This window comes from Siniperca chuatsi, linkage group LG2, assembly GCF_020085105.1.
Source record: "Siniperca chuatsi isolate FFG_IHB_CAS linkage group LG2, ASM2008510v1, whole genome shotgun sequence".
In the NCBI taxonomy this organism is placed as follows: domain Eukaryota; kingdom Metazoa; phylum Chordata; class Actinopteri; order Centrarchiformes; family Sinipercidae; genus Siniperca; species Siniperca chuatsi.
In genome coordinates, this window is record NC_058043.1 from 32,308,342 (window position 1) to 32,336,090 (window position 27,749).

The 27,749-nt window shown below is 39.1% G+C and overlaps 1 protein-coding gene across 6 annotated transcripts; it reads left to right on the forward strand.

Moving 5' to 3' along the window:
• Window positions 1–525: 525 nt before the first annotated feature.
• On the forward strand, window positions 526–26,784 carry LOC122883789. 6 transcript variants are annotated; one of them, XR_006379724.1, is made up of 5 exons: window positions 526–656; window positions 4,954–5,024; window positions 18,850–22,681; window positions 25,146–25,206; window positions 25,311–26,784. XR_006379724.1 is itself a non-coding variant. In XM_044212944.1 (5 exons), the coding sequence occupies exons 1-5, from the start codon at window positions 642–644 to the stop codon at window positions 25,751–25,753; spliced, it is 642 nt and encodes a 213-aa protein (XP_044068879.1). In that variant the 5' UTR covers window positions 598–641; the 3' UTR covers window positions 25,754–26,784. The 6 variants fall into 6 exon arrangements, 1 of the variants encoding a protein (XP_044068879.1); XM_044212944.1 differs by having other exon boundaries at window positions 598–656; window positions 18,850–18,926; window positions 25,336–26,784; XR_006379730.1 differs by lacking the exon at window positions 526–656 and having other exon boundaries at window positions 4,953–5,024; window positions 22,518–22,681.
• Window positions 26,785–27,749: the final 965 nt, after the last annotated feature.

The following is a 27,749-nucleotide window of genomic DNA, read 5'->3' on the forward strand; positions in this document are numbered from 1 at the left end:
CAAAATGGGAGAAATCATTCAGTGACACAATTTTCTTTCTTATCCCTTTAATAATCTTGCGACCTCCAAGGTCCAGGGACTGAAACATTAATGTGTAAGTGAGTACAAGTAAATGGCAATGTGTGTGTCTCTTTGGTTCTTTCTCAGTCAAAAATCTATTAGAAAAAAAGTTCAGATAATATGTGAATTTAAAAAAAAATGTATTTCATTTTGTGGCTTTAAATGATGAATTAATTTCTGGTTCACAAAATGAAAAGAATATTACATTTTACTTTTTTGTTCTATTTGATGATAACTCCTATTTAGTGTCAAACCAGGTGACTAATGTGTCTCATATTCCTTTTTATCCAGACTATTTCCATTTTGTCCATACTCTAATACCTTTTTAATAATTTTTTTTTATAGAATTGCAGCCAATGTGTAACAGAGTAGTAATTTGGCCAGCCATTATTTTTTAAGTCTTCTGAGCTCAAGAAATTAGAGCCTCTCTCATCAACAAGTATCAATTATAGATAATTGATTATAATTCACCAGTGAAAAAGTCTGTAATGATTCCCTGTGAGTCTCCAGGAACATGAGAAGCTTCAAACAACCTCTAAAGAATCTACTCTAGTCTAGTGATTTCACATGTGACAGATCACATGAGACGTGCTGTGGTAAGCATGTTGCCTATTTTCTGGTCACCGGTGTTTGTGTGTTACTAGTAGCGTATTTTTGCTCTAGCTCATCACAGTTAATTTTGTTTGATTCTTCATTATAGTGACTAACCATCTGCTATACATTTAAAGGTATTCTAGTTCTGCTCATGCACTCATAGCTCTTTCTTTTTAACGATTTTCTCGCTAATCCCACAGTTTACACGCTATTCAGTTTTGCTAGCTACCATTCTTTAGCTTAGCAGCTAGCAATGGCTTCTCTCTCTCCCTCTCACTCTCCTACTCAGTGTGTCAAATGTTTAGCTATTCCTCTGCCTCCTTTAGTGATAATGGAACATGTAATAAATGTAGTTTATTTATAGCGTAGTGAATTGGAAACGCGGTTCTGCACCATGGGAACTCAATCATTAGCTGCTGTAGTTAGCCAGACCCAGTAGCTGGTGCGGACCGACCAGAGGTTGCTCCTGTTAGCCGTTAAGTTAAGTTCTCCCCACTCAGCGACACACCGACTGAGAAACCAACTCTGATTATTGGCAGCTCCATTTTGAGAAACGTGAAGTTAGTGACACCGGCGACCATAGTCAAATATATTCCTGGGGCCAGTGCGGGCGACACTGAATCCTATTTAAAACTGCTGGTTAAAAATAAGCGTAAATAATTTAATTTTATTTATAAAGCGCCACTTCATAACAGAAGTTATCTCATTGCACTTTTCCTATAGAGCAGGTCTAGACCGTACTCTTTATAATATTATTTACAGAGACCCAACAAATCCCACCATGAGCAAGCATTTGGCCACAGTGGCAAGAAAAAACTTCTTTTAAGAGGCAGAAACTGCAGGACAGAACCAGACTCAATGGCGGGCGGCCATCCGCCGCTGCTGTGTTAGGTTTTGAGAGAGAAAGAGAGAGAGAGAGACAGAGAGGTTTAGAGAGAGAGACAGAGAGGTTTAGAGAGAGAGAGAGAGAGAGAGAGAGAGGTTTTGGGGAGGGGGTGGGGGAGGGAGGAACAATGCAAATACCACCTAGAATTTTTAAAAAGGTAGAAATGTAATTGTAGTGGTAATATTAATAAATTAATAACATGAATGGCAGCCATAGGAATAATAATGACAGTATTAGCAACAGAGCCAATAACAACAACTGTAGTAGCAGTTGTCGAGCAGGAACACGGGGGCAGCAAGTGGCCCACAACCACAGATCCAGTCTCTGCAGCTCCGTACAATACAGTAAGACTGTTATTCACGTCGATGGTAATGACTCACAATTACAGCAATCAGATGTCACTAAAGTTGATTCAGTGTGTACATATGCAAAGACAATGTCGGATTCCGTAGTTTTCTCTGGGCCCCTGCCAAACCTGACCACTGATGACATGTTTAGCCGCATGTCTTCTTTCCGCCGCTGGCTGTCGAGGTGGTGTCCAGCAAACAATGTGGGCTTTGTAGATAATTGGTGGACTTTATGGGGAAGACCTGGTCTGATTAGGAGAGATGGCATTCATCCCACTTTGGATGGAGCAGCTCTCATATCAGGAAATCTGGCCGCTTCTCTGCGCATCCAGAGCAGTTACCCACCCAACACCTTAGTGACGGTGTCTGCCTCCCAACCACTGAAATTAATAAACTCAAAAGTTAACAGAAGAGCAGTTATACATAAAAATCTAAACAAAATTACCACAGCTGAAATAGCACAACAAAATAGAATTCAATGTGGACTCTTAAACATCAGATTTCTGTTATCTTTCATCATTTCTGTACTAGTGAACGATTTAATATCAGAGTATCATATTGACTTCTTTTGTCTTACTGAAACCTGGCTGGGTCATGAAGAATACGTTAGCCTAAATGAATCCACTCTGCCCAGTCATATTAATACTCACATTCCTCGAGGCACCGGCTGAGGAGTTGCAGCCATCTTCGACTCAAGCCTATGCTAATTTTAGCCACTCCCAAATTGAGCCATGGATTCCTATAGCCCTCAGTAGTAATGACTTTGTGAGCTTCTTTAATGAGAAATTCATCACGTACGGCCCTCAACCGGTACTGATCTATCTTCAACCACAGAAACCTTAGAAACAGCTGTAAAACCTGATGTATTTAGACTGCTTTTCTCCTATCGACCTTCTTCTACTTACTCTAGATGGCATTGCCCTGGCTTCTGGCACCACCGTAAGGAACCTCGGAGTTATCTTTGTTTAGGATTTATCCTTTAACTCCCTTCTTTCACCTACGTAACATTGCAAGAATCAGGCACATCCTGTCTCAAAATGATACCAAAAAACTTGTCTATGCATTTGTTACTTCTAGGCTGGACTATTGCAATTCATCATCCTCTTTCTCCAATATTAGCTTCTCTGCACTGGCTAAAATCCAGAATAGAATTTAAAATCCTTCTCCTCATCTACAAAGCTCTTTATGGTCAGGCACCATCGTATCTTAAAGAGCTCAGAGTACCTTATTACCCCACTAGAACACTGCGCTCCCAGAATGCAGGGTTACTTGTGGTTCCTAGAGTCTCCAAAAGTAGAATGGGAGCCAGAGCCTTCAGTTATCAAGCTCCTCTCCTGTGGAATCAGGTCCCAGTTTGGGTTTGGGAGGCAGACACCATCTCCACATTTAAGAGCAGGCTTAAGACTTTCCTCTTTGATAAAGCTTCTAGTTAGGGCTGGCTTGGGTGAGTCCTGAACCATCCCTTAGTTATTTTGCTATAGGCCTAGACTGCCAAGAGACTTCTCATGATGCACTGAGCTCCTCTCTCCTCCTCTCCCTCATCTGTATGCATTTTTATCCCATTAATGCATGTTAGTAACTCGACATCATCTCTCTCCCGTAGTTTTGTGCTTTCTCTTCTCTCTCCTCTCTCCTTCTGTCGCTTTCAGCAGATATTTCTACCCAGAGTCTGGATCTGTGTCCCCCCCTCTATTGTTGTTATTCGTCTTATTACTATAATTATCATTATTATTCCTATCACTATCATTATTACTTTATTAATATTACCACTACCATTACATTATTACTATTTTAAAATTCTAGGTGGAATTTGCATTTTGTGTCTTCTAAACCCCCCCCGGTCTAGACCATAGGAAAAGTGCAATGAAATAACTTCTGTCATGAAGTGGCGCTATATAAATAAAAATTTATTTAACCCAAATCATTACCCGAGGGAACACCAGTATTCAGCGAAAACGCAGTGTGACAAAAATCAATGTGAGACACTGTCCCACTGTGGAAGGAAATGGAGCTAATTTGATCGTCGTAGTGTGACGCCTCACCCCGCATTATACCCCTCCCTCCCACCACCCTATGGTTCTCTCTCGGGGGTTACACAGTGACTCTTTAATGAGCTGCATGTATACACAGTAGCCAGATGCCACCGGAGAGCTATGAGCTCATATAACAGAAAAGCATACCCCCGCCACACACCCACACATCTCCCAGCCCAATTCCCCCATCCCTCCCTCCTCCTTCCCACTGCCTCTGTGTGTGGGACCAATAAATGGGTTTGCTGAAATAGCAATCAACAATAACTGTAATAATATTTTTTATTTCATTCATCTGACCAGAGAAAGCATTTCAGTGTGGTGCTGCAGGATCTGCAGGAAAACCTGTCTCATCTTTAACAAGCTGCTGATTGAGTTATCAGTATGACTTTCAGTAGAGTTTTATTTCCTCATAATGGTTTAAAATGGAATTAAAATATTATAACTGCTGCACAATTTTAAATGCAGCACAAAATATAATGTATCTAGCCTAAAACAGGTCTTATTCAGTGAGACCTAAAGTGGCCTCAGCCTCAGCAGACCTTCAGGGGCCCCGGAGGCAATTCCGGGGGTCTGATAAATAAGTAAATAAATGATAAATAACTAAGTTTTACTACACTTTAATTCACAGTAGAAATGATCCCAGCTGAGAGTTCACTCTCATCACTCCCAACTCCATAGACAGTGTAGATATTTCTACACTGTATTCAGCATCAATTAAATTCTTGAAAATTATTTTCTGTCTTTTCTAAATGTTTTTCAGAGCAGTTTTCCGCAACAAGAGCAGTATTGTAGAAAAAACATCTTTTAACCCATGGAAATTCAATGCTGTAGGCATTTTCAATCTAAAAATAGTATCAGACATACAACATACTGTCCCTATTAAACTTTAAGCACATTGTTATGTATAATGATCTAAACTGTCTAATTGAAATACCCTCTTTGTCTTATTATTTCCACTCCACAGCTCCTTCCTCTACTAACTGATCCTGGTCTGAAAATTTTCCTTTTGTATTTTTGCCTTTATATTTTACAGAAGGTCACAAAAGTACACAAACTCGATGACATAAGTTCTTCAAACCCAGGACACTGCAGTTTCAATTTAAGGTATGTGCTTTAGCAGCTAATCATTGAATGCATGAATGAATAAATAAATCAATCAATCAATCTGTCTTTTACAATTAAAACAAACAAACAATTCAAGTCATAGAATAGAGAGAAGAAATTTGTTAAAATGAATCAAAGTAAGGTGGCGTGGCTGTAGTTTAGGCTGTAAGCAAGTGTCATCCCCTTCTCCTCCTGTCCACATGTCAGTGTCGTGTAGCATATTGCTTCCATTGTGTGTGGGGAAAAAAATGTGCCAAAGAATGTAATGTAAATTACATTATCATTCCTTTAAAGGAAAATAATAAGACACCAATAATTAACATTATTGATTAATCACTTTTTTCAGTTAATTATTTACTCTGTAAAATGTTTTGAAAAATACCACAAATGCCCATCTTGAGTCCCCTACACCCTAAAGGATGTCTTCAGTTTTGTTTTACTTAAGTCTGCCCAACAGTCCAAAACCCCAAATTGAATTTACAAAGAAACAAAAAAAGCAGCATCTCCTTACATCTGGAACTAGTAAATGTTAATCAATTATAGCAGTAGTAATTTATTTCTGTCCTTATTAACAATTTTCCAAAATGAATGCGCATGGAAGTAGATAAATGACAATAAGGCATTAAAAATTTAAAGAAAAACAAAACAAAAAAAAACTGACCAAAAGGTGTAGGCTGAAGATTTAGCTTATTATACCTACCCTTTTTACATAACATATTCTAATAGGCAACGCTTTCACTACTAGGTTTAAGCTATACAAAAACAAAACAAAACAACAAAAGTTCCCAACGTTTCCTACACAACAATGATCATACCTCAGTTTTATATTTGTTAACCACCTTATTTTTAAAAAAAAATTAAATTTGCAAAATGAACTACATATTCTTAATTCCTTGTCACAGCTATTCCACAAGTTTACCCTTTGACATATATACATCTATTTTTATATTTGTCCTTACCCTTGTTTTCTTTAATCAAAATGAACAAATTTTCTGTCAGTTGAAGAGGCTGAACCTGTTAACAGTTTGTGCCTATAATTAGCACGTGCTTTCAGTGCATATTATTATTTTATTATAAATTATATAGTTATGTTTACAATGATATATTGAGGGAGACAACTCTGTTTTTCCCAGGAAGGGTTTTTTTTTTTTTTTGGTATCGTGTGTATCCAAAGCCAGACATTCCTTATCTTATCTTATTCCTCTGTGCCATGGAGCGCCATTGTTGTCCAAAAACTATTAAAAACACATCAATGAGCCTCACTGTTGCACTGGGTGACATGTTACTTTACCATGAACACGCACTGTAGTTTATTTTGACTCAATCCCACATACACCATCCTGCTGCCCCAAATACTCACTAAAGCACTGCTGAAAATAGTCCCTAACGAATTAACTATTTCCTCCTCTTTGAGTAACATTTGGTAAAAACTATTGTTGCCAGCTGTTTTAGGAGTCTTTTCCAAAAACATTTGTGAGCTGTTAGAAGATTTACATCTTCTGTAGAATCTAATGGGCTTGGGGCTGAGAACCGCAGACAGGGGAAATCAGAAAGTACTGAGCCAGACTAACATAATGTTGGTTTTGGTCTTTTCATGGGATTTGCTGAGAATAAGAAATGTATAGAATAACATCAGCCTTCTCCAATTCAACATGTGAGCTGGCTCTGGCTTTTAAAAAGTCGAAATCACTACCCTCCGTTCCTTTCACCCCCATCCTTCCCCTCCTCCCACCCTACTTTCTAGTCCTTCCACTCCCACCCTCTCCTCCACCCCTCCGTCGAGCTCTTTGGTGCCACATGGTTAGCAGTGCCTCACTGAGCAGACACCCAGCCCAAACACTCCCAGCTGGGAATTTCACTGTGTGCTGGCTGTCTTGCTGGGACAGGATGGAGGGGCTGGAGGAGAACAGGCGCAGCAGGAGGTGGCAGTTAAAACAAGCACATGTTTTATTAATTGGGGGGGAGCGTTTAAATGATCGTTATTAATCTTTCATTACAGTCGCTGTCACTTTGGGTTTTGTTTGAACATCAGGGTAAGGCAGAGGGGTCATGTTAATTAACGGTCACGACTTTAACCTTCAAATGCTTTGTTTGGAATTCAGTTTCTACGATTACTGCCACAAAAACCTTCAAACCTGCTTTATTTTGGGGGAAAGGTCAAGCAGTTATTATTAGCAAGAACGCAGAACAAATGATCCTATCGTAAAAAAAAGTTTTTACGGTTAGACTTAAAGAACAAATGATGTACATGAAGCATGTGACTTAATCGTCCCCTCAAGCTTCCCCTCCACTAAAGGGACAAAAAATGACGGCAGACGAAAATACCTGGAGCCAGTTGCACCAACAGGGCTTACGCCTGGTTATAAGCTAAGTCAGTCATAACTTGGCGTTCTAGTTAGGCTAGTTGCACTAACTAGGCTTAAACCTTCTTCTCGCTAAGACCGGGCATACATTTTGCGCCTAGTCAGGAGCAGGCTTAAAGTCAAAATGAAGGCTGTTTCTATAGAAAGGGAGAGTGTGTTATACCAGCACTCCGAGGCCGACAGTGGCAGCGACAACGGCAGTATAAAAGCATCCACGCCACCACTAGGTCACTTGTTGAGCGATGCACCGGAGTCCTTAAGCGCAGGTAAGCTACATAATGTGTATATCTTACAAAAAATGTTCTCATCCACAGAAATTATAATTAGCCTTTTTCTTCCATTACTCCCACTTGATAAACTTCAATAATTGCCTTTATGCTGTCTTTATTCTGAATTATTCATTTCATGCCTAAAATTATTTGCAAATGTATGCTGAATAACTGAACAAAAGTGTAAACATACATAACTTGGTAAATGCAGGATAAAGCTAAAGAAAGTTGGAAAAAAAAAGGTCATTCAATCAAGTGAAAAAGAAGGTTACAAATAAACAAAAAAAGTGAATGGATTTAAGTCCTAAAATGGTTGGTCAGGTCTGTTTTGTGTGGTGGTCCTGATCAATGTATCAGCACCATCAATTCAAATCAATTTTATGATGTGACAACACTATGGTTAAGGTTTGGTTAGGTTTAGGCACAAAAACTACTTGGTTAGGTTTAGGGAAACATCATGGTTTGGGTACTTCGTTAAGGTTGGGGGACCTTTGTCGTCAACGTTGACTGACAGTTGGAAATGGGAAATGAACAGCCATCTCCCATGTCTAATGTTTTGTTGACCCATCCATCCACCCGACCTGCTCCCTAAGTTGACTTTATCGCTTTATAACGTCTCCTGACTTCCTCCTTGGCTCTTGTCATAATTCATACGGCCGCTAGAGGGCTTTTTGACTTGAACGTAAACATATGTCATTTTGGGACACTTGCAGGAACAACTGATGCTGTTCTTCTTTAGAGGACTGTCTTGGCCTTATTATTACTTTCAATAGTGGCAACTAGTGTCTTGTTTTTGTGAATATTAGCTTTCTACAGTTCTACATTCTAAAATGTGTCATCAAGCTACAGCCAAAATTCAGCATGAAGTTATGGAACAGTTCTGGAATTTACTTCTGAAAGAAGTTTCAATAATACTGTATTAATATTATATATGACAAATTGCATCTAGGCATGTAGAAAAAAGATGAAAACATACACCTTTAAAACATGTTTTTGATCTTTTCCAGATCTTCTTTGTATTGTAATATTTCCAGATCATCTCCTTACATGCCATCACTTACTCTCAAGCCTTGTTTATTCAGTAGGCGATACTGTGCCCTAGCAGTGGCAAACTTTCTGTTTCCACTCAGAACAGCCTCCATTTATTTTTCCCTTTGAACGGAATAAATATTTGACATTTCAGTCACTCTACAGGAGACTGATGCCACAAAGACTAATGAAGTTCAAACAAATAAAAAAAATATATATCGTCTGATACACGGCCAATACCAATCGTTTTTTGTTTTGTTATAGCAGCTGGTATAGCAGTATTAACAAATCAAGTACTGGAATACCTTGAAAATAGCCCATTGCCCCTTGTGCTTAAAATGTCTTTGAAATTCAAATTAACCAGATAACTGTCTTATAATTAAATTGCTCAGAATCAGAAATTGCTCAGCTTTTTCTTTTTTTAATTTCTGACTTGTCACCTCTTCCTCTTTGACTCATCACCGGCTCTCCCTCTCCTTTCTTCCTCACTATGATGAGCCTGTTACTGAAAACTAAATATGCCAAGGAAGTGTGGATTTAATACAGCATGGCTGGAAAAGATCTTTATAGGGGCTGGCTTTTGACTGCTCTGTTTTATACCAGCTGCTGACTCCTCACTCCTCCTAACTGGCAGCAAGTGATCAACAACTACTAGGCTAAAAACAAGGCTTATCTATTGTGTTGTAGGCCACATTTTGGCCTTTGTCGTGGATCGAAAACTGACATCGATAGAAACGTTTGGTCTCAACTTGAATCGAAGCATCTGCAGATTAATTCCATAGCCAATATGTTATGATCCACTACAGTTAGAAATGAACAAAATTGGCATTTTCGTTAGCTTTGCCGCCATTTTAATTGGAAAGGAGCCTGCTGTATGTTGCCGCTATGCGTCTGCGCGGGGGCCATAATGGAGAGGTTGTGATCTGCTAGATGAGAGCAGGCATACGTCGCTTTCCTCTTCAGAACGACCACACCCCCTTTTGGGTGAAAACAAGCGCTGTAAAAGTGCCAGTGCCAAATTGAAAAAACTAGTGGCACTATGCCTAAAAGCTGCTGCGTCGCATTTTGCACATCAAACAAAAAAAACAACAACCCAGTATACAATTTCTGTTTTCCCCACCAAAGAGCTAAGGACAGTAAAAGAAGAGATCTGTGGATTCAGGCCATCCACAGAGAGGATAAAAATGGTAAACTGTGGGACAATATGTGGCAAACACTTCATCACAGGTTGGTTAATGACGTTACTGAGTAAATGGCATGTGTGCCGATTGTCCCTGTAGATCGAAGCGAATCAGAAAAGAGTGATGGTGTGACTAAAGTTTTTACTGTGAAAAAATATGGTCCTGCCATAAAACACATGCTTTTAGAATGGAGTTTGGTTCAACAGTTTGTCCACTCGAAAGACCAGTGAGCAGAGGGTATTTTAACATTTATAATTAACATAAATTGAACTGACCTAAGTTCTAATAATGAACCTTGTAAGAAGTGGGGCTAAAACCGACCTGTTTTCTACTTCTCGGCTCATAGTAAAAGGTTTGCGTAATAAGCACAAACGGCTATCAAAATGGAGACAGTGGTTGCTTCTCCACAGCGATGTAATTAGTTTACAGTAACTTCACAGTGGACAGACTAAAAATAGCAAAATGGGGCAGGGGCTTGACGCAGGGGCAAAGTACCCGGATGCGCTGCTCTTATCTATGTGCGTCCCCGATCGTTTTTTCGCAATCGGTGACTAGAAAGCCTATTTTTACTTAGTATAACAATTGCCGTCCGATCAATCTGGGCATCAGTAATAAGGATAATTTTAAAATCTGGTCACCAGTAGGCAAGTTACCCCCTTTTACACATAACTCTCTGTTGCTGGCACATGGTTTTTTGTTGTTGAATATATTTTCATGCAGAGATGCAGCTGCTGGCACTATGTTCTGTCTGCATGTGAAGCAGCCTTACATTTAACTTCAGTTTATTTGTAGTGTATCATACTTGCCAATTCTGTTGTGTAACTATATATATTTCTGCAAAACTTCATATGTGCATTGCAGTCCTTATATGTCGTGTCTTTGTATCTCATACTGTAAATAAACCATGTATGTAATGAAGTGTAGCTGCTCTAGCACCACCCTAACAGTGTTGGCAGGATTGAGAATAGTTATGAAATATAAAACAGGATTTTACAGGAATTCAAATGACTGGATCCCTTTGTTTGTCATTGCGCTGTCATCTGTCACTGCGGCTTCTATCAGCTGTCATCTGTCAATGAGCTGTCATCTTGTCATCTGTCTGTGCTCCCTCGGCGGCTCAGTCGATGTGACGTATATTCTGCTGCGCAGAGGATTGTGGGTTGGAATAGCCAGAAAAGCATGCTGGCTTGCATACTGCAAAATGCGACCGGATGCAGTAGGACATCCTGGTAGTTTTGGCGTACTGCATTTGACATACTATGTATTGGGACAAAATCTTTTTCTGGCATACTAAATAGTATGGTAGTATGGGTATTGGAATGCACAGTTAGTTTGGACCTCCTCGATTCCTCTCCTCGTTCCTCGCCACGTGTCGTAGTCCCTCCCACCTGAGACGCGAGCAGAGAGACGAGGAAGAGACTCGAGGAGAGAGGAGTGAGACAACAGGCATTTAACAAAATGTGATATCCTTGCTTCGGAGCAATCATTTTAAAGCGTCAATTAAATACGATGTTTGGCACAGCTGCATCATCTGTCCATTGTTTTGTTATAGCCCTATGGTTATAGCATGGCATAATGTACAAGAATGTACGGATGTCATACTTTTTCTTTTATTTAACACACACACACAGTATATAGCCTTTATATATTTTATTGTGTGAAGCACTACATGTTTAAATGAAAAGTAAGATACAAATGAAGTGACATACAGTATATTATATATATATGATTGAGGGATATACAGTATACTATTTATGTGATGGAGTTATATAGGCTACACTATATTATATAGTGCTACACACAAATTCAATTTTCAATTTTATTTATTTATATAGCCCCAATTCATAACAGAAGTTATCTCATTGCACTTTTCCTATAAGTCTAGCAGGTCTAGACCGTACTCTTTACAATGTTATTTACAGAGACACACCAATTCCCACCATGAGCAAGCACTTGGCAACACTGGCAAGGAAAAACTTCCTTTTAAGAGGCAGAAACCTAGAGCAGAACCAGACAGACATCTGCCGCTGCCGGTTGGATTGAGAGATAGAGAGCAGGAGCAGTAGCACAGTGCAAATTCCACATAGAATTTTCAAATAATAGTAATGTAATAGTAATGGTAATATTAATATTAATAAAATAATAAATAAATAATAATAATAAAACTTTATTTATAGAGCACTTATCAAAACAAAGTACAAAGTGCTTCACAACAAGAAAAATAAAATAACACAGTGAATGACGAAATATAAAGAAATAAAACACATGAAATACAGAAAAACAATAAAATAAACAGTAAAATAAACAGCCAGTTCAGGTAAAATCAGGATATGCTTTCAGATAAAAATGTGTTTTGAGACGAGATTTAAACGAAGACACTGACTCAGACAACCTAATTTCTTCGGGCAAGTTGTTCCAGAGCCTCGGGGCCCTGATAGCAAAAGCTCTGTCCCCCTTAGTTTTCATCCTGGACTCAGGAACACACAGGAGACCCCTGCCCGAAGATCTCAAACTACGTGAAGGTTCATAAGGGATTACAAGGTCTAAAATATAATCTGGGGCCAGGCCATGAAGAGCCTTAAAAGTAATCAACAAGATCTTAAAATCAATCCTAAAATCAACAGGGAGCCAGTGTAAAGAGGCTAAAACAGGTGTTATGTGGTCATACTTCTTGGTCCTGGTTAACAGCCTAGCAGCTGAGTTTTGTACAGTCTGCAGTCGTGTCAGAGCTTTTTGATTAAGACAAGTGAACAGGCTGTTGCAATAATCGAGGCGTGAGGGGATAAAAGCATGCACAACAGTTTCTGCATCACTAAGATTTAAAATAGATCGTATTTTTGCAATATTTCTGAGGTGATAGAAACATGATTGGACAAGCTTAGTGATATGTTGCTCAAAACATAAATTGCTACCAAACAGGACACCAAGATTTCGTGCAACAGGCTTGATGTGTTGTGACAGGTTACCAGTGGATGGCAGTATTTGTTTAGTGATGTGTTGGGGCCCAATAACAAGGATTTCAGTTTTATTTGAGTTGAGCTGAAGAAAATTAATCGACATCCAATTTTTTATGTCAGACAGGCAGTCCTGCAGAGAACTCAGCATACTAAGGTCAGTGGACTTGACAGGGAGGTACAACTGTGTGTCATCCGCATAACAATGAAAAGAAATACCATGTCTGCGGATTACATCACCCAAGGGAAGCATGTATAAGGAGAACAATATTGGTCCCAGAATTGAACCTTGAGGCACACCATACTTGATATGGGAAAAGGATGACTTGAAGTTATTAATGCTAACACAGAATTTCCTATTGGACAGATAAGATGCAAACCAGTCTAGTGCAGTGCCAGATATGCCCACCCAGTGCCTCAGTCTGTCTAAAAGAATGCCATGATCAATTGTATCAAAGGCAGCACTTATGTCCAACAGCACAAGAATTGAACACATGCCTGCGTCTGCATTCATTAAAAGGTCATTAATGACTTTGAGAAGGGCTGTCTCAGTGCTGTGGTGTTGACGAAAGCCAGATTGGAACTTTTCAAAGGTATTGTTTTCCACAGCAGCAAGGAGCTGCTTAGATACAAGTTTTTCGAGAATCTTCAAAATAAAAGGCAATTTGGATATTGGGCGGTAGTTATCCAGGGGGTGGGATCAAGCCCAGGTTTTTTAAGACTGGCTGGACACAAGCTGTTTTAAAGAAATCAGACGAGCGCAGCCAGTAGACAGCGAGCTGTTAAAAATAATTTGTAAAAGGGGCGCAATACAATCCATAACTTCCAATAGAAACCTAGTTGGGATTTTGTCCAGAGGGCTGGAGGATACTCTCATAAGAGACATGATGTCTGCGAGTTCGGGCAGAGTAACGGCAGAAAAATTGCCCAAAGAAGCCCTGAGCGGGTGATCCACATCTACAAAGGCAGGATTGGGGGTGATATCAGATCTTATTAACTCCACCTTTCCAGCAAAGTGCAAAAGAAACTTTTCACAATCAGCATCACACTCAGCAGGGGCACAAGGAGAGGCTGGGTTAACTAACTGATCCACAGTCTTGAACAGGAATCTGGGGTTGTGCTGATGGGCAGAAATAAGTGCAGAGAAATGGCATGTTCTTGCATCCTTCACCATCCTGTTATAAAGGCGTAATAACTCTTTCATGGCCACAAAGTGGTAATAATAATGATATGAATAGTAATGAGACTAATAATAATAATTGTAGTAGTGGTTGTTGAGCAGGGACATATGGGTTGTAGGTGGCAGTCAGCGTGGTCAGCAACAGGATGCTGGCCAAACTACATGCCATCTTGGACAGTGTCTCCCACCCACTCCATGACGTGCTGGTCAAACAAGGAGTACCTTCAGCGAAAGACTCATCACCCAAAATCCACCACAGAGCGCCACAGGAAGTCATTCCTGCCTGTGGCAATCAAACTCTTTAACTCCTCCCTCTAAGTATCAGTCTATATGACCCTAAGTCATTAAATTGGACATTGGACCTTTAACATCACTCCAATACTTGAAATAATTGTGCAATATTCTCTGTTTAATACTCCTGTGCAATATACTCTTTTCAGTTTAAAATTCCCAATTTATTGATATTTATTCATACTTCTATTACTGCTGTGCAATATCCATCGTCTCATAATCATCTTAATAAGCTACACTTAACTTGATAGTACATGCACTATTACTTATTACTTATATTATTACATTGTATTATTATACCGTACATACTTATCATCAACTGGTAAATCCACTTTGTACTTTACACTTATTTTAATTTTATACTTATATCCACTTTGTACTTAATTTATCTTGCCTGTATTATAGTGTATTATATTTTGATTTGCTTAGTACTTCTCTTCCTGTGTGCACTGACGTGATAGTGAGCATCTGTAACAAAAGAGTTTCCCCTCGGGGATCAATAAAGTATTTCTGATTCTGATTAAGTTTTGTCAGCGTTTAACATCAGAAAATTGCAGGTCATCCATGTTTTTATGTCCTTAAGGAATGCTTGAAGTTTAGCTAACTGGTTAGTTTCATCTGGCTTGATCGATATATATAATTGGGTATCATCTGCATAACAATGAAAGTTTATGGAGTGTTTCCTAATAATATTGCCAAAAGAAAGCATATATAAGGTGACTAGAATTGGTCCAAGCACAGAACCTTGTGGAACTCCGTGCTTGGAGGATTCATCATAAACCTGTACAAACTGAGATCGATCTGATAGATGGGATTTAAACCAGCTTAGTGTGGTTCCTTTAATGCCTATTAAATGTTCCAGTCTCTGTAATAGGATGTGATGGTCAATGGTGTCGAATGTAGCACTATGATCTAACAAGACAAGTACAGAGACAAGTTCATTGTCTGATGCAATTAAAAGGTCATTTATAATTTTCACCAGTGCTGTCTCTGTGCTATGATGCACTCTAAATCCTGACTGAAAATCCTCAAACTATTGTTGTGTAGAAAGTCACACAACTGATTGGCAACTGCTTTCTCAAGGATTTTAGAGAGAAAGAGGATGTTAGTTATAGGTCTATAATTGGCTAAAACCCCTGGATCAAGAGTGGGCTTTTTAAGAAGAGGTTTAATTACACCTATATTAAGGGACTGTGGTACATAGCCTGTTAATAAAGACAGACTGATCATATCAAGTAAAGAAGTGGTAAAAAAGGTAGAAAAGGTAAAACTTCTTTTAACAGCCTAGTTGAAATGGGGTCTAAGAGACAGGTTGATGGCTTAGATGAGAAATCGTTGAAGTTAGTTGAAGAAGGTTGATAGGAGAAAAGCAGTCTAAATATATATAAGGTTTTACAGCTGTTTCTAAGGTTCCTGTGTTTGAAGATAAATCAGTACCGGTTGAGAGCAGGACATGATGAATTTTGTCTCTAATAATTCAAATTTTATCATTAAAGAATCTCATGAAGTCATTACTACTGAGGGCTATAGGAATACATGGCTCAATAGAGCTGTGACTCTCTGTCAGCCTGGCTACAGTGCTGAAAAGAAACCTGGGTTGTTCTTATTTTCCTCCAATGATGAGTAGTAGGCTCCTCTGGCATTACGGAGGGCTTTCCTATATGTTTTAAGACTATCTTGCCAGACTAGACGAGATTCTTCCAGATTGGTGGAACACCATTTCCTTTCAAGTTTTCGTGATGTTTGCTTTAATTTGCGGGTTTAGGGGTTATACCATGGAACTAACTTTTTTTCTTTTATTATCTTCTTTTTTAGAGGGCAATATAGTTGAATGTAGTTCGCAGTTAGCCTGCAGCACTTTCAACAAGATGATCAATTTGGGAGGGACTGAAATTAGCATAGCTCTGTTATATTGAGACAATGCATTGAATTAAATGCAGATGGAATCATTTCCTTAAATTTAGCTACAATAGTGTTCGAGACTGAGCTGTAGTGAGGAGTACCCCAATATTTCTTTGTGTTATTGCGACAGCTGACTATAACAGGAATGGAGAATATTTCACTGTTCACAACTGTAGTTTAAAGTGTGGTAGGAACAGGAGGGTATTGTTATGGATTGACTTTGCTTTGCGACTTTGCTACTACGACTGGTTCCTACATGACATAGATGTCAGTCTTGTGACAGTTTAGAGGACTTCATTGTGAGATCTATATTGTGGGCTAATCCACAAAAGGAATGCCCATTGCACAGATCATACGGCTGAATTTCACATCTCCGAACAGAGGAGAAGGCAGGGGTCTGGAAATAACACACTGTCTGCCAGACTCCAGGACAGTGTCAATCAGAGTTTTAAAGTCATCCTTCAACTTTTCAGATTGTTGAAGCTTGATGTCATTAGATCCAACATTTGTGACCACTGAGGATGCAGAAGGGTTATCCCGAAGCAGTTCGTAGAATGTAGTTAGTTATGATTCAGAGTTAATGTGGTGCACCTAAGCACTGGGATAACAAAATGTTTCTGTGGTAGGACAGTAGACTTGCTGGCCGACAATAACACAGGAGGGGGACTCGTTCAGGGTGTTCTCTCGGGGTCCTCTTCCCATGGAGGGAACCGCAGTCCTGGGATGCACCTTGGTAGACCGCCTGTTTTCCCTTGGTGAACGGACCAGGGAGGGCGTAGGGAGGCGCAGCTGGCAGCAGGGATAGTGGCGAAGGGCTTGATGTAGCAGCCGCGGCGCATGAGCAGCGGTGGCACATGAGCAGCGGTGGCGCATGAGCAGCTTAACTTAACTCTCTGTTGACTATACTGGAGCATAATCCTCAAAAAGGCAGCTTTCTTCATATCCACCTAAAGCTATTGCCTGAAGACATGTTCAATATTTCCATATTACATCAGTCCTTGGCCAGTGCGTCTTCTACTTCGTAAGAAAATTAAACTTGAGGTGGTACTGTTATGCAGGTTATGTTTTAAAATGGGGGACCAAACTTGGAAGATACATAATTGCCCCCCGAAAGAAAAAAAAGTAATTTAAAACAAATTTCCTGCATTTCCACACCACCTAACCTGACCAACAGAGGACAATTTCCAAAACAATCTTACAATTAGATGAATAATAATGTCACATTATGAGATTGTGTGTTCACTTTGTTGAATGTAACAGCATGGCTCATAAAATCCCATTCAAGCCAGTTGTGAAGATGGGTTGGATGAAAAACATGCTGGACAGGGGGTGCGTGCTCTAATAGAGGTTTGGGAAATACTATTCTACGTTAGTCATCACAGAGGGGATGTAGTAGTAAAATAAAAGGTGGTTAAACTATAAATGTCTAAACTGGCTAAACTGTCCAATGTTAGGTAATGGTAAACTCATAAAAAGGTGAGTAAAATCTATGTTGCATTTGAAAATGGTGGGTAAACTGTTTATGTGCGTTTACTCATCACATATCACAAATAATAAAATCAACAGGGCTAATGCAAAATATTAATAGCCACATTACACTTAAAAGAGCCGACTCCAGAAGAGATTGAGTATGTGGATTGAAATTTCTTTTTTTGACCAGAAATTAAATAATGGGCTATTTCCTTTTCTTGCTCTTAGGCGAAATTAGTATTGTGTTCTTTTTAAGGATGAAAACACATTCTCTGCAAAGAAACTCCAGACTTGGACAAGAACACAATGGTGCGAGGTTATGTTTTTTGTGTTTTATATTTTGCTATATTATTATTACTATATTATACTTTTGCAAGAGAAAAGACTTTAAGGATGAGACTAACTTTGTTTTGGCAAATGTATGTCTGGTTAGCTTCCTCACCTCTATTAAAGTGCAGCACACAGCCGCTTCCCTGAGCTTTTCTATGGAACCTTCCAGGACTATCTCCCATGAAGTGATGAGACAGTCCCAAACAGGGCTATCACAAGCCCAAAACACTGAGTCAGTTTAGAGGCCAATGTAGAACAACTCAAAACTCAAATATTGTCATATGTGTTTTTAATAATCTTGGTAGCTACTTTTACTTCAAGTAATGTGTCTCTTCATGTCAAATTTGAAGTTGTGTCTTAAAGGGACACACATCCCTAATGATTGTCTATGCAACTGTAGTCTTACATGTCATCAAAATGTACAGTCATAGCTAACTAGCTATATTTATGTGACCATAAATAGAAACAGGGAGATATTAGTTTGATACCGCATCCTAGATCTCAATGTCAAGTTAGCAACTCTGACTTTTGCTAGTTTTTAAACACCAGGTCTCAATGTTGATTTAGATCAGAGCTCCATTTCTTCAACAGCTCTTCCACAGGGAGCTATACAGTCAAACAGGATCTTTTGATGACAATGACATATTCATTACCAGCTGTCATCACTCTGTTCAGAGTTCAAAGAAACATCTTCCTTTACAGAGAAAAGAATGATCCAGCATCACCCAGCCTCTAATATCAATCTTTCTCTTTCATCACACCTCAGATCTCCCATCATAGATGACTTCTCCCCCTACTCTACCCTCTCCTCTTCACTCCCCCACAAATGATGCATTGCCTTTGCTCTTTGTTTTAGCTTGCAGAACCTGTGGCTCATTTGGAAGCTGAGATATTGTACTCCCATGCAGTCACAGAGTGAGGAAGTGAAGTCAGGTACTGTGGATGAAGTTTGAGTGTAGGTGTGCAGAGTTTCTCTGTTCAAGTGTTTCCAAACACAATATTGGTAGCTGGGGTGCTGTATAATACTAATGTGTATACCTATAATTAATCTCTATAATTTAATTATTTTCAAAGTGGAAAATTCTTACAGTATTTAGAGCCTCATTAGAGGTGATTGGAAAGTGTGATCTGACACACACATGCAGCAAACACATGCATCTGCATAAATCCATTCATGTTTTGCCTTGAACCTAAAACACTAAACCCAAACAACATATGTGGACATTCGAACAGTACACTCATGTTTGATAGTCATTTCAACACCATGGGTCTTAAAGGAGTTTGAGGTTTTGTCATTTCCTGTTTTATTTTGTAGTGTGTTCCTCTCCTTGTGTGTCCTGTGGGATTACTTCCTGTCTTTGTTTGCTTTCCCTCCAGTTTTGATTGTTGGTCCCTCCTTGATTGTTTGCACCTGTGTCTTGTTGTCTCACCACTCGTAGGGTATTTAGTCCAGGTCTTTTCCTTTGTTCATTGTTGGATTATTGTGTGTTCCTGTCGTGTGTATGTGTGTGCATTTTTCGTTGTACTTTGTTCCTGTGAGTTGTTTGTATGGATTCTTTGTCTCCCTTGGACCGTGTCTGGATTTTGGACTTTACACTTTGCATGCTCCCTGTCAGATTTGTTTAGGCTTGTTGGACTCTTTGCTTGGTTTCTACCACTGCCAGCCGGTAACCCATTTCCTATTCCTGGACCTGTATCTGCCTACCTGCCTGTTACCTGTCTGTTGCCTGTCTGCCTACCAGTGTGTCTGCCTGCCTGTAAGCTACTTCACTCCAATAAACACTGTAGCCATCCAGCTACTTCATCCTCATACCGCTTCCTGGTTGTCTGCATTTTGGTCCACATGCTGCACCCCCATATGACGGGAATGGTTTGATATTTTAAGAAATACGCTTATTCACGTTCTTGCCAAAAGTTAGATGAGAAGATCGATTCCACTCTCAAGTATATACAGTGAAAATATTAAGTTACAGTCAGCAGCCAGTTAGCTTAGCTCAGCACAAAGGAAAAAGCTTGCACTCTGACGAAAAGGGAACAAAATCCTGCACCTAAACACTGCAGCTTCAGTGCTTTTTGTCATATCCCCCCCCCAGATGAACGATTGGGATGGCAATATTTCATGGTCAAATATTTCATGGCAATTTGGTCTGTTGTCGACAGCTGTCAAGGTCCACAGGTCAACCAACATTTGGATACAGCAAAGCTCTTAAATGAAATTATTACTGACTGAGAAGAGATAATATGAACTGTATGAGCAAAAGAAAGAAGCGAAGATAAAACATAGTCAACTCAAACTTGAATCCATTATATACAAGACTGTCCTTCCAAGAAGAATAGATTCAGTCATTTCAACAAGTGCCCCAAAACATCGGACCGTAGTATAGGAGACTGCTGTTCATTTCCCATTTCAAACGGACAGTCAGCGTTGTTTTCGACAACCACAGTATTTCCCTAAAATTAACTATGTGGTTATTGTTGTAACCATGATGACAAAGCTCCCTTAACCTTAAAAACGTATTTAATCAGTAATTTTAACAGGAACCACAATCCTACCCTAACCATAAGAAAGTGCTTATTTTAACCAAACCATGACTTTTCCCTAAACCTAACCAAACCTTCACCATAGTGTTGTCACATCATAGAATGGATGTATTTCTTCAACAGTGATTTGTAATGGTTTTGGAAAGCACTGGCAAAGGATGTTGTCCTGTCGATAGGGGCATCAGATCAGAAAACACTTATATGTGTCATTTTAAAGGGCATGGACAAATTATGTATTTTGTCATTTAGGAGGACCTTTGTTAATACAAACAGTAGACCCTACACTGAAGATAATTTGAGAATTGCACACTTAACTAGGAAGAGAGTCACGCCTGTGCTCATGTGGCACTGTCATAAAGAATGAATAACTTAGTTTGATGTCCTCGAACTCCTAAGATTTGTTTAAAATTTTAGCATAACTCAAATTATCTTCACTGACCTTATATGCACATTTGCCTGAATGTTGGAACATGACCCATGTTGTTTTGTGCCAACACTAGGCCTATATAGAACAAAAACCCGATGTTTTTGTTGGATTACTTTGTTATATTTTATATTTTTCATATTGTTACTTAGCTAAGCAACTTATCAGTAAAACTGCATTACTTAGATGTCAGACTATCTCAAAAATAAAAAAGTGAGTAAATAGGCATTTAAAAACAATATAAATACAAAAATGATTCAGAAGGGGGGGCAAAAAAAGAGACCAAAAGACACAGAAGAGGATATTTCAAAAATAGATGCATACAAACAAGAAAACATAACTCTGGACCTCTGAACAGCTGACAGACTCTGAACTGAGGACCCGGGGCTCCATAAGAGAGGTGTTGAAGAAAAACTTGATGAGATGGTCCTCAATAAAGAATAACTCTAAGAGCCTCAGTTGTCCTTACATGAATATATGGACTTACTATAAACACACATCTGTTGACAGAAGCACTGGGGCAGCATGTACACATGGGCACAGCCAACACAAGACTCTTATAGCAGAACGGTGGGTGGTGGTTTACAGGTTACATCATCTGTCATAAATCAGTAGAAAGATGAGACAAAGAAAGAAACCATAACCCAAAACAACATAATCACAGGGCCTGAGGCCTCCTTTGTGAAACCATACTTTAGTCAAAGTGTCATAAATTATATCACATTCATAAAACTATTCAGAGGACACCAAATTTCTCCAACAAGAGGACAACTAAAATTTGAAATCAATCCTTAGCTTAGCAGGGATCCAATGAAATAAGGCTAAAAGCAATGTATTGTTTAATTTGTACACTGCGTAATGTTCTGGACCCAAAAGCAGGACTCGGACAAAGGATCTTTAACAGTTCAGTGCAGACGGATTGAGGCAGGTGAACAGGTTTTTAAAGCAGTCAAGACATGATGTAATAAAAGAATGAATGGCTTTTTTTAAAACCTTGGTTTTCAGCCTGATAGATTAGTAACTCTGACACACTCCATCCATTTCTGTGTGTCACATTAGAATATGTGCCCACTCTGACAGATCAATGCCTTTGCCTCCTATCCTCTCTCTCTCTCTCCAGATAATGGGGTTTAAAGGGGCCGGTCCCCTGAGACCAATCCAGTATGAGATGTGATGGGGGTGTGGGGTTGCTCTGGGATGGAGGTGGGGTGCCCACCATGTGTTAGTTTTGCGACAGAAACTCTGTCATAATTGAATCAGCATATTTGATCGACAGAGCCACATTGCTGTATTAATCAGAGTAGGGTTACACTATAGACCATCTGCACATTGACCGAGAGTGACAGAGGTCTTCATCTCTGTCACTCCTTACAGTAAATCAATATGCACTCTAGTCAATGGACAGACAGGGTGTCTTCTGTCTTATATTAGGACACCCCCTAGTTTTGCATTAATTTGATGCAATATTGTTCCAGTATCAGTCTACATAGATGGAGACCTTATTTCGATAGAGCCACTCAGATCTTGCATAAAGCAGTAACATCAGTGTTCTATCACAGGCAGAGCAGACAGTCACATTGAGTCAGACAGCATCCTGCTATACAACATGAGAGCCACTTTGAACAACAACCCACATTAGCTTTTCCGCACTCTGGAAACCTGCCAGCTGCTGTCAATCAAATACTGACACCAACACGACCCTCCAGCCAGCTGAGATGAAAAGGTACATTTCTGAGACATTTTTTCTTCCTTTTAATAATAAAAAACTATTGACAATATATATTAAAAAAACACAGACATTATTTTTGATTACAAAAAGGGATGACTAAAAGTGATTTCAGTTGGACTTTAACACAAGTGTTGAACCTTTAGACATTACAGCATGATTAAACTCTTCAGAGTACATATTCAAATAGTTGTGTGGAAATTGGGTAATTTTTGTCATTTTTTTATGCAGTAATTTTTGTCGGCCCAAATATATGTTGTCCTTATTTCACCAGCTGACATTTTGTAAATTCAAACAAACTGTAAAGCTGCCAGGAATCCAAACTGCAAGAAAAAAATGAGAGGCACTTATATAGAGATTTGAAAATCTTGAATGATAATCATTTAAGATAATAATATAAAAACATTTTAGTTAGTTAAGCTTTATTTATTCAGGAAGTCTCATTGGGGTCAGGGTCTCTTTTACAAGAGAGACCTGAGAACAAATATATACAGCATGATGGTTGTAAAGCTGGTTATAAACACAAACAAATCCATGAAAAAATAATAATACTAGGCTCGGGCGGTATCTGTTTTTTCATACGGTTTTTCATATGGTTTGTAAAACAGATACAACCAGAGCTACACACGCATAATACAACCTCTATGCTTGACTCAAACTGTTAACTCAGTCCTTCAGAATTAACATTTCCCATTACCCAACATTCTGATAAACAAGGCTGGTCTGTTGTGCTGGCTCTCTGTATATAGGTTACACTTACGCACAAATTAAAGAACACTTTCAAAATGTATTGGTGTAAAAATCATTTAGATGTGGAGGAGTGGTGGCATTTTAAGCAACTGAACGCTTCCATTCACATGATAGGTATTGAATGAAGTAGAAAAAAAGGTATCGAATGACGTACTCTATTGGTATCAGTATCACTTTAAGGTTACTGGTATTGGTACTGGTATTGTAATTTTGTATACCTTTCCCAGTCTAGTTCTACTCAACTGAGGTACTTTATTAGACCAGACAAAAGAGGTGAAGCATTAAGTTGTGTAAAAAATGTTTTTGTTTTGTTAAAGGTATAGTTTGAAAAATAAAAATTAATTTAGGTAACCATATTATTTTAAACATATTTATCCTTCCAATTTAATTTATGGGCAAGTCTGACCATTTGCTAAAGCCATTGTGTTTTTTGCAGAACTTCTTTTGCAAGCTAAGTATCTCATCTTTTTTCCATTGGAAATTCTTAAAAATCTTCTGGAATGCTATAAGATCCTTTGTTGATTTGCATCAATTACATTTTTAATTTTTTCAATGTTCATCTTATAACCTGATATTTTGGAAAACTTTTATAATATTTTGGAATTTCAATTGCCTTTGGACGAGATGTTTTAGTATTAGTTAAATACAATTGTACAATTTTAAAAACGTTGGAATTCATGGTTTTGTGTGTATGTGCACCTGTGTTTCTAAGTTTTTGTGTTTTTAAATTGTTTATATCTGTGTTGTGTTTTGTCGAATATATGTGTTGTAAATATGGGTTTATATTATATCATTTGGTCTTATGGAGATGGTGGTGGAGAGTATTGGCTTAGATGTTGGTGCAAAATCTTACATAGGTGTTCACATCATTTTCAAACTCACCAAACCATTCAGTGAGCCCTGGTGCACAGAAGCATCTGCGTTTGATGTTTTGCCACTCTTTAATTTAGGGTTTTCCTTTAATTTGTCCCCCATCTGTATATATATATATATATATATATATATATATATATATATATATATATACACACACACACACTGTATGTATATGCTGTCAGCTTCCGTGGTATACCAATAATTATATACCAAGTTTTTTTTGGTACTTGCATATTATTGCAGGCTGACATACTACAATATGACTGTGAGGACACCTGATTAATTACGCAAGATCAATCAGAAGTCATGAAAATCTTTGGAACAACAAAACTGGAGCTCAAAGTGACTATCAAAAGGGGAGTTTTTTTCAAAGGCCATCAAATTAGAATTTTCAATAGAGAAATGAGTAAAAACAACTTTGGTAGCTATATTATAATAATTTGTAAACTTTAAGAGTCCTCTCGATGTTTTATGGTGTAGGCCTACTTGCTAATAATTAACATGAAATAAAACAAAAGAAAACACCTTTGAAGTATCAATACTTTTTTTCCACTGTCAACCGTTTTTCATTAATTCCAATTTTAGATGAATATTGTGTCATGGTTTGTGAGTTTGTGTATGGTTATTATGGATTTTTGAACACTTACAGTAAAACAGGTTGTGTATATTTTCTTAAAACCTTTGCTTTAAAAATTAAAACAAGGCTCAATACTGAACGCTAATGAAATACTGTGACTGAGTGCATGTGGTAGTTTGCCATCTATCCTCCCCATCTCTTGTGTTTTCTCCACCTGCTGTTGATCACCGGTACACCTGTCTCCTATCTACTCATCAGTCTCCACAGCTTATATGCCAGGCTCTCCCATGACACCAACACCAGATTGTCCCTGTACATGGTACGACCACTATGTCAAGGCTCTGCAAACTTACGCAGCTAAGTACCTTTTTGCAAGTGTATTTTGCCTCGTGTTTTTGATCCTGTGTTCTGCTCTAACTGAAGGATTGTCCTGTGCTGGTGATCACAGCTCCTGTCGTTGCCTGGATTCCTGTAGGCCTGTCTGCCTGCCTTTCCAGCAACCTTCACCTCGCCTGTCTGCAACAGTTCCACCTTGCCTGTCCACCACCACTCCACCTCGGAGCCAGACCCTCGACATCTGCTCCGTGATCTTGGTTCCGCTGACGGTTAGTAGTCCACACACCACTATCAGCGCTACACCACGGCCAGCCAGATCCACGCGGTACCACCTCACCCTGCTTCACAGACCAGGCTGCCGGTTCAGACCCACGCGGCGGCTAGACCCAGTCAGCGAGGTGACGCTGCAACCAGGCTCCGAGTTGGAACCACTGCTACTCTCCCGGGGTTACCAAGTTCAACGCCGAAGGCTACGCTCTGAACTCCTACACCCCTTCCCACTATTCCTGCTAACGTATAATAAAGTGTGAATTGGGTTATAAAAACTATTGATGTGTTGTGCATTTGTAGATTTCGAAGATCGTACATACGACAGTGTAAACTTATTGAACACGAAGATTGAATTTTCTGTTGTATTTTAATACCCCATTCATTATGCCAACATTGCATTACGCTATAACTCCAAGGGCCTGTAAAGATGCCACTTTTTTCCTTCACAACATGTAAAATATATGTTGACATTTAAAAAATAAATGAAAAGGTTTGCCAAGAATGAAGGACATTGAGACTGTCTCACATGTTTTTCAAGGAGCAGCATTATGTATTATATAGCACTATATTTATCAGTCCAAATCCAGTATCTGTTAATGTTGGATTAGTGTAACTGCTCATGTATGGCTCCCATTGCTGATATTGTCCATTTTAAAAAAACAAAACACAACTTTGCAGATTGTACCATAGATGATTTTATCCACCTGCTACTGTGTGCTGTATACTGTGCATTTGCTATTGCCCCCCCAAATTGGTATTAGTCCCACTGCCTGTCTGGAGAAATTCCAATTTTCCCCTGTAGCCTTCTGGTCTGATGGAAAGCTGTGCGGTTCCTGATTCCATGCAACATACATTCTTTAATCTGCTGCCCACTTTTTGTCAAGATGTCTTTTAACTTTAACATTGACCGTCATACGCTACCTGTTGATGTTGTCCTGTCCAGTTGTATTGCACAATCTCATACCCTGAGTTTTGTCTTGCTTTTATCGGATTAACCTGCTCCATCCTACACCGCACTAGGGGGTCTGACAATGCTCCTGTGACCAGTGCTCCTAACAGCTTGCGCCCACGTACTATACAGTGCGGGAATACCACACCTTCTGCCACATTAACTAATATGTCAAGATTCTTGGCAAACCTGCCCATTGTCACTCCATCCCTTGTTACCTCAAGCCATTTTTAACCACACAATATGCAAAACGGGCTCCTTCATTATTGCATGTGTCTGCGTCAAAGCTTGGAATGGGCATTATTTGAGGGATTCTTCTAGAGTTATAACATGTTACACAAGGCTGTGTGCTTACTTGCTGGGCTGAATAGCGCGACCATTAATAAAACAGGTTGTTTTCCCAACTTGAAGTTTTCAGTTTGCCAATTGTCTCGTGAAGCCCTTCCAGCGGACTTCTACATGTGCACTGTTTATGGTACGGTCACACTAATCTAATGGCTTCATGCATGGTCATAGATTTTCCAGAATTAACATCTGCATATTGGCTTTCTGAACAATTTACTGTCACACTCACCACCCCCAATGGGGGTCTTTAATATGTTCTAGTGGAAACACCTGGTCTTCACTACTATTCCCCTCATCCATCAATATTTGTCAGTTCACAAAATGTGTATAGTTTATATGTAAGAGTTTAATGCGTGCACCTCCTATTTACACTCTTCTTGCCAGTGCTGCCGACACACGGGTCGGTAGCAACAACCTTGTCACCATCCCATAGGCTCCTCGTGATGTGTGCAATTATTTTTACTGTCACCGTCCCGTAGGCTCCTTAGTGATACGTGCAACAGCTTATCTGTTCTTCACAAAATCAGCCCCCTGTCCATTCTGTTCCATTCCCTAACTGGCGTATTCCAGCTCACAGCTGAAACACTACAGAGATGAAAGGCAGTATCCACAGGTGATATGCCGGCTTTAATTCTACTTTTTCACAACTAATCCCCCAACATGTATGACAAACTCACACATTTTGGCAACTTCACAAACTTTAACTTGATACACCACTATTTTAACACATGCTCTGTCTATACTGCGAGCAAGCATCCACACTATTCTCATCTGTGTGCCAGATGTTCTTCTTGCTTCACTGTTAATTACTCTTAGCTTGCACTGAGGCTTGTAAATTATTATTAAACTTGTAATTTATAAAGCAAATTTATAAAGAACTGAATGGTTTAGTTTAAGTATATTTCTTATCTTTTGCTATGTTATGAACCATCCAGACCTCTCAGGTCGTCTGGGACAGGTCT

What these genes read in the sequence shown, in the direction of transcription:
- LOC122883789 (XM_044212944.1), top strand. An exon ending in CACTGCAGTTTCAATTTAAG is followed by an intron (nt 5,025 to 18,849) that starts GTATGTGCTTTA and finishes TCTTTGTTTTAG; the next exon opens with CTTGCAGAACCTGTGGCTCA. An exon ending in CCAGATTGTCCCTGTACATG is followed by an intron (nt 25,207 to 25,335) that starts GTACGACCACTA and finishes TGGTGATCACAG; the next exon opens with CTCCTGTCGTTGCCTGGATT.